This window comes from Alligator mississippiensis, chromosome 2 (genome assembly GCF_030867095.1).
Source record: "Alligator mississippiensis isolate rAllMis1 chromosome 2, rAllMis1, whole genome shotgun sequence".
In the NCBI taxonomy this organism is placed as follows: Eukaryota; Metazoa; Chordata; order Crocodylia; family Alligatoridae; genus Alligator; species Alligator mississippiensis.
Genome location: NC_081825.1, coordinates 187,477,218 through 187,488,726, shown reverse-complemented (window position 1 = coordinate 187,488,726; position 11,509 = coordinate 187,477,218). Strand labels below are relative to the sequence as shown.

Genomic DNA, 11,509 nt, shown 5'->3' with positions numbered 1-11,509 from the left:
GATTCCTCTTGACAATCTCTGGTTTTATCTTGCTCACCTAACAGTGCAGGGCATCCCATGGAAAGGCTCCCCAGACATCCTGTGGCACCCTGACTGTGTTAATCTGCAAGGTACACCTCTACACTGCATGAAAAAGGGGAGAAGGAGGTACAGGACAGGTTTGCTCCCCCACTGCGTCCTTGTATTGCTAAACAGCAGCTCCCATCCCTATGCCTTGGAGTGAATGCAGTGTTGCTGAGGTCCATGATGATTGTATTTGTACAATAATTTCAGCCCTTATATGATGTACAATCAATAACAGTAAAAGTGTTCAAAACGTACAATGATTTTTGAGGGAGCTCATTGACGCAGCATGTGCAAAAACCCAAGTTGCTGTCAGGGAGTCTTAACCAACTTTTGGGTTTGCTGTCAGTGCTTTCTTATGACTCCTTGCCTCAAAATAAAGAAATGCTTCAACTTTGATTCAGTTCTCACTCACTCACTGGCAAGTTACAGCGAGCAATGCAATAAGAAGAAGGCTTATTTGTGCACTTACTTGCATAGTTGTTTGTAATTTTTTTCAGCGTATGATATTGTATTTGCTGAAAAACTAATTTTGCATTTCCAGTACAATGGTTTTGTATTTAAGACCTGGCAACGCTGAGTGCAGGTCATGGGAAGAGCTCTGAATTTCTGCTTGCCTGGCAGGAGAGGAAGGAAAAAAGGCGGCTGCTCACCCTAGCAAGAGGAAAGCAAAGGAAACGAGAGCCAGGTCTCATGATTGCACAGGGGCTGACTCATGCTGACAGGTTGCTGCAGCAGGGCCAGGGTTAATTCTTCCTTCCCCGCCCCTTGCTGGTCATGTGACCCTCAGTTGGCAATTTTAGGCTGTCAGCTGATCCTGTCTGCTGCTGCTGCTGCTGCTCAGTCATTCCTGTGAGAGCAGGCAGCTCAGCTGCAGCACTTGCACCCATGGCGCTCCGCAGCCTGGCCCTGCTCCTGACCCTGGCGCTGGCCTGCTCAGCGCTCATCAGGTGAGGAAGTGGGGGGTCCAACTTTGCAAAGTTCAGGGGTCAGCAGTGCAAGCCAAGCGGGCATGGGCCTTGCGGGTTGGAGAGCTGCTTGCTTCTCTGGCCTGTGCATCTTGTGGGGAAGGCCCTTGAGGCTGGGGGCGAGGAGCCAGCTGCAGGGTTTGGCTTCTGCAGGGAGGCAGGGTGCAGCCTCCAGCAAGAGCCCCTGAAGGAGAGACTTGCGGGGGAAAGCCAGCAGAGAGACAAATGCTGCTCCTGCGAGGCATTACTTTCATTACCTGGGAGAAACCGCTTTATCCCAGGACAAAGTGTGGTTGTGCAGGTTTTAGACAAGGCCTTGGCTAGGATGATCTAGTTGGGGAAGGTCCTGCTTTGAGCAGGGGTTGGACTAGATGTGACCTTCTGAGGTCCCTTCCGACCTTAACTTTCTATGATCTGTTGTTCTAAATGGCTTCATGGGGGGTGGGATGCAAGAAAGGGCTTGCCCTGGGATTTAGCAAAGTGTGCCTGAACTATAGTCCTGGGATTGCATTGTATCCAGGGCCAAAAAAGCAGCTGTGCCTTTAGCTGCTTGCTGAATCCTGACTGACAGGTATGCACAGGTCCTCCCAGGACTGTCCTGTTCTGGGACAAACAAGTGGACAGGCAGTCCCAGGACAAATACCATGTCTGTTTATAGTCTGGGCATGCCACTCCTGCAGGCTTCCATGTGGGTGTGGTTTGATCCATAAAGCTTTCACCTGGTTTTCTATTATAGCACCTGCAAGTGTCTCCCTGTCTTTAAACTTTTAAGAGCAAATACTTGGTGCCACCCAGGATACAGTGTACATGTTTCCCTAGTTGCCAGTGTGTAAAACAGCTCTGCCGTGGGCTAGGCATGCTTGCCTCACTGAAGTCGATGAGTTGTGGGTAAACACCGCTGGGTGGAATTTAGCCTTTGTGAAACAGCTATGGCTCAGCCTGGCTTCTCAGTGCTGAGCATTTACAGCCCCCTGGCCTTGTGGGTGCTCATCAGTTCTGAAAATCAGGCCTTGGCTATGTAAGAGCTAACATTGCTTCATGAGAGAGGTTTTGAGGCTTTATGTGACCAGTCTGGAGTTTTCCTGTCTTGTAGAAATAAAATGGTAGAAGGCTAGCATATATTTAACCAAATGAACCCCTTCCAGAAAATATATGCCTACCTGGAAAGTGGTTTGTTTGTTTTTGTTTGTTTTTGTTTGTTTTTGTTTGTTTTTGTTTGTTTTTGTTTGTTTTTGTTTTTAGCAGTTAATCTTGAGTGGGGATTTGTTGCAAGAGGAAGTCTTGCATTGTGGAAGCAAGCCTGCCATTTGTCATGCAATTGCTTTCTAGTGGCTGTGTCAGCTCAGTTGCTGAGACAAGTGACCTGTTGATTGTTGCTTTGCGCTAGCCAGAACAACTATGCAAGATGCAAAGTTGGGTCTGTGGGGCTCGGAGCAGATGGCAGCTTACCACCCTTCTCTGCGTGGATGAAAATAAGGGCTATGACCTTTAATTAGTCATGAATTAGGTTGTCAGGCTTTGCTGTATGAGCTGTGGCATACCAAGCTGGGCCTATGTCACATTAAACTGCTTTGTGATTTTTCTCATAGCTTTAAGACTTTAAGATCTCCATAAGAGTAGGGTTTTTTCTGTTTTGTACTCCTTTGGAAATGAGTAAGTGCATTCAATTGTTACTTCTGGTATGTTGTAAACAAAGAAAAAGGGTGGTATTTCTGTAGACAAGTAGTGTGGTTTCCTTCCCCTTCCCCCCGCCAAACAGGAAAGCTCCAAGTTGCATAAAGTCTCTGCTTTGTAGCTCATGGTCACTGAACTCTGAGTAGTTCTCAACAACTCTCTTGCTATAGTTGCTCTCTTCTGGCAGGCAGCAGAACTGTTTCCTGATGCAGTTTACAGGAATGTGGCCAAGTGTCAGGTGTGGATAGGGTTTGATCTACAAATGCATCCTAGAAAACAAAACTGGAAGTTGGGACATCAAGAGATCGTTCAGTCCATCCTGTTGATCTGTGTTAAGATCAACCATATCTAGACCAGGGTGGCCTGTTTTAACCTTTTAAAAAAAAACTTCCAGGGGTAGCGATTCCACAAGCTTCCTACGTTATCCCATTGCTTAACTGTCTTCACAGTTGGAAAGCTTTTTGATAACCAGTCAAGATCTCGCTTGTTGCAACTGAGGCTTGTTACTACCACTTCTCCTATCTCCACTGGAAACAGAACAATTTATAACCTTTATCTTTCTATAACCTTTTGCATATCTGAAGACTATAATATTCTCCCCTGAGTTTTATCTCTTCTAAACTAAGCAAGCTCGCTACTTTAAACTCTTGGTGGTGGGCCCATGTTTTCTAGATCTCTGGTCAGTTTGTTGGCAGAAAGGAGTTGGCAGAGTCCTTCCAAACAATATAGTAAAAATAGATTTTGTTATGAATTGGGTTGGTTTGGAGTGACAGGCTGGCTACCACATCTTCACAAGCAGGCAAGCCTCTTGAAGAGTTGTCCTATACCAAAACCAGCAGGTACAGACAGAAAAGCATGAGCAGTACAGGAGTTCTGGGCCTTTAAACTATTGTGAGCCTAGTGGTCGCAGTGGGAGACCTTCTGGCAAACAAATGCTGCGCTTAAACCAGCCAGTGTATGGTTGCCAGTGGGCCCGTCTACACAAGATGCTTTACTGCGCAGCAGACTAATTTGCTGTACAGTAAAGTGTCACTGTCTACACATGCACAGCAGTTAAGGTGCAGCAGGCTAATTTACTGCACTATCAGATAGTCGCATCAGATACAAGAGGTATTTAGCAACACAGTAAATCACTGTGCTTAAACACGTGTGGATGGTGATGTCAAGACTGAATATACTCCAGCTCAATTTGAGCTGGAGTACACTAGTCACATTAATTGCACATGTAGACATGTCCACTCTGTGGTGTTGTATAACTGTGATCAGGTGACTGGCTCAGGATCCAAAGAGGTTAGCTGCGAGCTTTGTTCCTTGATTCATAAGTACAGGAATTCCTGTTTCTGAGCCAAATGGTGCCATGTGCTACTCTTCCCCACCTTCCAAACTGCTGACTTGAAAACCCTTTCAAAGGGGAAATCTCCATTTGTACAGTGACCAGCACAAATCCTTTTGGATGTTCTTCATTATAAGGCAAGTTGGCCTCCTAGTGTGGGGTCTGACTACTGCAGTCAATGAAAAGATGCCCATTGACTCAGTGGACTTCAGATCTAACTCTGGTGTTAGTCAGCATGCACCAACAACTTCCACAATCTTTTTTTGGGCAAGGCTAAAGTTGACTTTGGCTGTGCTTATGGTCTGAGGAAGGCCATAAAGCTTTTCCAACAGGGAGGGAAGAGCAGAGGAGGAAACGGTAGCAGAAACCAAACTTGCTACCATTGTATTCTTCTGGCACTGGTATCGCACTGTTTACTCTTACAAAAACTCACCTGGGTCATGGAAACTGAGGTGAGCATCCAAAAACTGGAAGTGGTTAAACGTGGAAACATTGGAAATGGCTGTCTGTGAATTAGGCTTCCTGGGAAGCAGTGAGCTTGACTTCTCAGGCATAGACCCTGGGGGCTGTGAAGGCAGCATGACTTAGTAGCTAGGGGACACATGACTAGGTCTCTAGGGATATAGATTCTCTTCCTATCTCTGCTATGTAACTCTGCAAGTCAGTCTTATGTGGAGATAATCCTAGTTGTCATCTCCCCAGTATTTTTTTAAGACTGTCCCAGCTGGGACGAACTGTGAAGGGTTTACTTCAGACCCTGCCAGGTCCTCTTCCCTGTCCGAATCTTAATAGCATCGCAGAGCTCAGCATACCTTAATGTTGCTCATTAGGACCTGGATCTGCCTGTTGACACCAGAAGAGAACCCATTTGCTGTGCTTATTTTTTCAGCAGAAATTATAAGGCCCCATGTTCCTACAGAATCTGTTCTGCCTTTTTGCATACACAGTCCCACAAGATGAATCCAGGTGGTGACAAGTGCTGCAGCATGGCACTAGCAGGGTTACTTGTTCTAATGCTGTTGTTTTTTTTTTTCCTCTTTCCAAATAGAATCCCGCTAACCAAGTTCCCCTCAATGCGGCGTGTCCTAAATGAGGTGGGAAGTGAAATACCAGATCTGAACACTGTGAATGAATTCCTAAAGTACAAGCTGGATGTCCCAGGTATAGGGGAACCCACTCCAGAGATCTTAAAGAACTACATGGATGTAAGTACAGCAGGTGAATTGCCTTGCTTGCTGCCCTTGAGTACCACGGTTAATGGGAGACTCCCCTATGACACTTGGCACCTTGCTGTCACCCATGCCTCTTCATCATGCAGAAGGGCAAAGGAAAGAAGCAGTGGTTTGCATACAAGAGTAGCTGACATATGCTGTTAGAAAGGCTTTCTTGAGTGCCCAGCTCTTTTTGCTGTGAATATTAATAGTCACACTTGGACTTTGTTCCATTTGACCTGTCTAGCACATGAGCATTAGTTGTCTTCACATTTATAATGCACTTTTCCAGTGCTATGCTTCCCTTTTAGAATTTCTTCCCCATTTCTCCTGTCCTCCTTCCCCACCAGATGGACGTGGGGCCTCCATCTGCAATATCCCAGTATCCACAGTGATTCCCTGGAAGCTTTGGCAGATTAGCAATACTGGGTGATTTATACCTGCCTGGATCACAAAACCAAATGGGCATTTGAGGAGGGGTAGCAGGTGGAAGAAAAGTGGAGGGAGGGCTGCTAAAGTTTTTATTTTTGTCTTTGACAATGTGGAAGGTTGCTATTATCCTCCTCCAAAGATGTCTTGCCTCATCAGAAGTATGTCATGAATGTGGGCCCATGTTGTGCGTGTCATTGAAACAACCTTCTCTAAACCAGGTCTTAGAAGAAAAGACTCCAAGTGCACATCCAGTATTTTACTGCTGACTTCTTTGACTCTTACCAAAACCCTTCTCTTGCTTTTATTCTCCATATGCAAAGGGACATAATACCCAATTCACAGAAGTATTTCAAGGCATAGCTAGTTGGAGTCGGACTCAGCTTCCATTGAAGTAGCATTCCAGTTGTCTTGCGTGTGGTGTTTTGGATGGAGCAGGCCTTTAAAAGCTGAGGTGCTTTGGAAGCTGTACAACAGCTTCCAAATATGTAGGTGTGGTACAGATTCCCAGGGAATGGGGAGACATGGTATAGCAAGCCAGTCCCTCTTTCTCTAACTACTGTTGAACACTTCTAACTTAAGGTTGGGGGGGGGGGGAACAAACCTGCCACACCTATGCAAGTTTCCAAGCAGTTTTCCTAGCTTCAGTGACCTATTATTTTTTTTTTTTTTCTCCCTCTCTCACTAGTAATTAACCAACCTAAATGACTGGTAAATAATGCCTTTTAATCGGTCACCTTGTCCTAGCCCCATTTATTGTGATCTGCTGCCTGTGATCTAAGGACAGAATCAATTGTAGCTTTCTCCAAAAATGCTGAGCATGAAAACAACCTATTATTGCCTTAAGGCAAAGGCCTTGGGTCAAAACTGACTCTTGGTTCTGTTCTCTGATTGGCTAGCTGACCTTGGGCAAACTCTTCTGCAATGCCTCTACTTCCCCATGTGTAACATGGGAATAATGATGCTGACCTCCTTTGCAAAATACTTTTGGGATCTCTAGCTAAGAAGTGCCATGTGAGAGCTAATTGTTGTTTATGTTCCTGCCCTGCTCCAGCTAAGCACTTAAGCAAGTACGTAACTTGAAGCTCTTGGCTAACCCCATTAAACATTGATGCTTAATGGCTTTGCTGGAGCAGGGCCTGAACCCATATGTGGGAGATGCTGGGTGCTTGTATGCATGTCTGGCCTCGGTTGTAGGCACTAAGCACTTGACAGTCTGGCCCTGTGCTCTCTGGAGATTCTGGCCTTAATTTACCTGGCGATTGTGCCATCCAGAAGCCAACGGGCGGAAAGATCTTTAGGATCAGTTTTTATTTATTAGAAGTACTCATGATGGAAGACCAGGAAGAAAGGGAATCCAGAAAAAGAATGTAAGGTTTGACCTTTCACGAATGATGTAAACGGAGCTAAATGTGTCTCCAGAGCATGGGCTTCCTCCACAGAAGTGCATTAACTGGGATTGCTTTGGACCTGCAGTAAACCCATGATGTTTCATTTAAAAGAAAACAAGTGAGTCTTGTAGGCCGAGGCAGCTGTCCACTTCCAGTCTCTCTAAGGAGGTTGTATAACTCCAATTCTGGAGCCAAGTTTAATCATACTCTTAGCTATAGAGGGGTAATTTGTCAGCAGCTAGGAGGCTTTAATGGATCAGGTCTGAGCCAGAAGACTTGTAGGGCCCATAAAAGAGAGCCTACTTGTGATGTCATTACTGTTGTATGATGAATTCACTGGAGTGAGGCTGGTACTAGTATAGGATCATAGGAAAGTAGGGCTGGAAGGGACCTCCTGAGATCATCTAGTCCAGCCCCCTGCTCAGGGCAGGTTCTTCCCTGACTAACCCATCCCAGCTAAGTGTCTGTCCAACCTGCTCTTTAAACTTCCAGGGATGGAGATTTCACAACTTCTCTAGGGAGCCTGTTCTGATGCTTGAATACCTTCATAGCCAGAGATTTCCTCCTAAACACCAACCTAAATTTCCTCTGCTGTAATTTGGGGTCTTGCTTCTAGTTCTGTCCCATAGGGCCACAGAGAAGCCCATGTCCTTTCTCTCTAAAATCCCTCTTCAGATATTTGAAGACCATTACCAAATCCCCCCCCCCCCCAAAATCTCCTTTTCCAGACTAGACTAAATTACCCTAGTTCTTTCAGCCTTTCTTCAGAAGTCATGGTTCCCAGGCCTCTAATCATTTTTGGTTACTCTTAGCTGGACTCTTTCCAATCTGTCCCCATCTATCTTGAAATGAAAGTCCTGGAACTAGGTACAGTACTCAAGGTAAGGCCTTGTCAGTGCTGCATGTGGATATCCTTCATGCACTCAAGCAGCTGTAGGTATTTGTAGATGCGTGACAAGATGAAATGATAGGAAATGGATTACAAAATGGTGGTATAAGGCCAGAGCAGCAGAGTGATTGGGGAACAGCACTTGCAAGGATGTACCACTGTCAGCTGGGATTTAGGCATGCATCTTTACAAGAGGTGGGTGTTTTGTTTTGTTCTGTTCTTTGTTGGGGGGGGGGATGGAGATACATGGTGAATACCTGGGTGCACAAATGGGAGGGACTGCTTACTACCTGTGGTAAAGCCTCTTCTCTCCATCACTGACTTACCCCTAACCTTGTAAATAAACCTTCTAGTGGACTTTTGCTCAGGGTCTATATGGCACTTTATTTCCTAAAATTGGAGCCTACCCTGAGAGAGCTGTATGCGGCGGTTTTGTTCACCTCCAGGAAAGAAGTGTTTTCACTGCAGGAAGAACCACGATTCAAGCAGGTTTGTTCTCCTACCTGCTAGCTTTGCTGATGTACTCTAGCAAATTTACCTGCTCTTCTCCTTGGATAACCATACTAGGTCCCAAACTTCAAGGTGCTGCAGTGTAGCTTCTGGTTCTTGTTCTCACCCCACCCTCAAGGAGCTGTCCCTGCCTACCTTGTGATCCATATTGCCCCACACCTTTCCACTTGCCACTCCCCACTTCCTCTTCCCAATCACTGCTTCATGCCTTCTTGCCCCGTCTCCGCAGCAGGCTGCTTGCTTCGTATTATCTTGGACTTTTGTCATAAAAGTTAAACGCTTGACTCTGTCCTTAGACCCTTAAATAAGTGGCTTCCACCCCCTCCCTGAGATGCCAACAGGACCCACCGCTGCTCAGCCTCCTAGGTTGGGCCACCAAAGTTGACAAAGTCGTCAAGCTTCTTAAACTCGAACTGAAGGAATCAGCCTTGCAGATGCCCATGCATGTGTCCTGTGTTGCTCTCCTGGGAAAGGGAATAGTCTTCCCCCGCATTTCCCCTATCCTCTGGGCTCTTGTCAACCAGCCAATTTCTGCCTTTCTCAGGGAGGCAGTTCTCTGTTCATAGTAATCCCTTGGGAGCAGCAAGGAGGAAATGTGCATGTTCAACCAGCCATGTCGAAACGGGGAGCTGCGGATTGCACAACAGTGCAGCTCCGATTCCAAAATACTTCTGTTAGACCTGCTTGCTTGTCAGGAGCAGACACCAAGTCATTTTTCAGGTGCTACTTTCCTGCCTGCCAATACTACCAGTGAAAAACTACTTCCAATCCTCTTCATTTCATTTTTTTCCCAGTCCTAAGACTTCTGATTGTGACCAAGACAGAGGAAGGGATGAGACCCCTCAGCGCCAGCATGGGCAATGGTGCAAGTGAGAAGCCAGCACCTTCACATACTGAACAGAACCTATGTTCCTCTGGTCCTGTAGGCTCAAGTGTTGAGTGAGAGGAGAAGCCCCCATCTCTCAGGACCATTGTAGCCCTCTTGTCTGACCTCATTCACAGCACAGACCATCTTTCTTCCATCTCCAACTGTGAGGAGGCGGGTGTTCATTCCAGGCAGTGTCCCTCGTACTCCCTTCTTTTCCCCACCTGTCTGCCTTGTGCCTGAAGTAAAAATTAGAAAGGCTTCCATCTTCCTTCCCCTTCTAGTAAAATGTGCTCCAGTTGCTGCTGATTACTACCTCACGCTCATTGCTCTGCTGTTTTTAAATAGGCTGATCATCCTGCCCAGATATTTCTAGGAGATAGACTAGCAGTGTTCCCCTTTTCCAGAAACTGCCTTGCAAGTAGCCCATGGTGGTGCCTACTGCGCTGCAGGTCTGTGCTCCTTTTGCATTTGTTCCTCTTGGAAATGACACATTCTATGTTGGAGTAGAGTTTAGGGGGTTTTTTTGGGGGGGGTTGTCATCTCTTCCCTCCCCCCCCCCCGGTTTTGACTTTGTCTTTTTGGAAACAAGGTGGGGAACTTGTCTCATGCTGCCAGGGTGGGATGGCCGAGTCCTAGGACCCACCTAAAGAGCCAGGGGCTGGTGGATGGGTTGGGGCAGGGTGCCTCAAATGCTTCACAAGAAGTAGCTGTCTTCATTTTGGGGCCTACATGTGCAAACCTCTGGAAATCTGTGTGGTGGTGTAAGAATATTGTGACACTGTTTCTATTGCTTCAACCCTAGCCACACTTCTCTTCTTGCCCTACTCTTACAACACCCTCCTGATTTGCAGGAAGCAGTCTGTCTTCATTCAAATCTCTTCTTCAGGTTCCCCTTTTGGAGCTCACTGGTAATAAACAGTGGCACTTCTAGGTGTAGTTTCCAGTGTGACTACATGGAAAACCCCTCTTCCTTCTGTGTGTCCTAGCTAGTGCATTGTTCTCTCTGACTCTTCGGCTGTCTACAAGGGTGTAGGCTGTAGCTGTGTTGGTCTAAGGACATAGGCAGACAAGGTTCTTAGGGTGAATCTGTCTTTTTATTAAACCAACTTTAAATAGTTGGGGGGCGGGGGACAGGACATTTTTTATCAAGCTTTTGGGTTTTAAAACCCTCCACCAGGCTGAGGAAGCCTCTCCAGTTGGTGTGTGCTCTTCCTGGATGGAATGAATAGTAAAGAAGCCTTAGCTGTCTCCTGAATTCTTGCTGCAACGGCTTGCTATGGGGTCAACCTGTGGATTCCCTCAAATATAAACTTCCCTAGGAGGAAGAGAGATGAGTGTCAGGCCTCCCAGCCCTTTCCAACTCCCAATCTAGGAGGGGGACATGAGTAAAGTATTGCCACACTCCTGTGATATCCACATACCTGGGTAAAAAAAAAAAAAAAAAATTTTTTTTTCAAGGCAGGGAGGGGGTGGAGTGGTTTATTGCAGACAGATTAACGCAAAGAAACCTTAAGTTTCTATTCCAAGATGAACTAGGCCTGTGATCAACTTGGGTCTCGCTCTGGTCAGGTAATTGGGATCAGAAATTGTATTTTCAGTCTAACCAAGCAAGGTACTTCACCACATGCTTGATATTTTATTGTGAGATGAATTGTCCTGCTAAAACTGACATAACTGCTTTGTTGAATAACACATTTTTTGAAAATGCAGCTCTGTTCTAAAAGCTAAAGCTGTCAGGTCAGGGACTGGGGTTGAGGGATTTAGTGTTGTGTTTTTTTTGTTTGTTTTTTTTCCGTCCTGTTTTCTGGACAGATGAGTATTGTACAGTGCTCTACTTGGCCTCATACATAAGAGGGAGTTAAATAATCCATTGCTTGAAAGACCTTGTCACTGGTTGGACTCGGAGGCCTCTCAATATTTTGGGTCCCAATAAAGTGGTTTAGAAAAGTATTTTGTGGTGTGGGTGCTTCTCGTTCTAAACTCTTTGCCCGTGTACCCTGGAAAAAATTGCTGCTCATACCACTACCCCAACATGTTTCTGTGAACATGGATACTAATGTATAGCAACACCATTACTCATCATAAATGTTCAGTCAGAATTTCCACCACCATCATTAAAATGTAGGCATGTACCCTTTGGAAAAGCACTGCATACCCCAGTTTGACACCTCTG

General features: G+C 45.9%; 1 protein-coding gene across 1 annotated transcript in view; it reads left to right on the top strand.

Moving 5' to 3' along the window:
• The first annotated feature begins 887 nt into the window (after positions 1–887).
• CTSD (cathepsin D) overlaps positions 888–11,509 on the top strand; it is a 34,684-nt gene continuing 24,062 nt past the window's right edge. The window contains exons 1-2 of the mRNA XM_006278837.4: positions 888–1,013; positions 5,087–5,243. Coding sequence (XP_006278899.1) covers positions 952–1,013; positions 5,087–5,243 — 219 coding nt within the window. The 5' untranslated portion in view covers positions 888–951. The remainder of the gene's footprint in view (positions 1,014–5,086; positions 5,244–11,509) is intronic.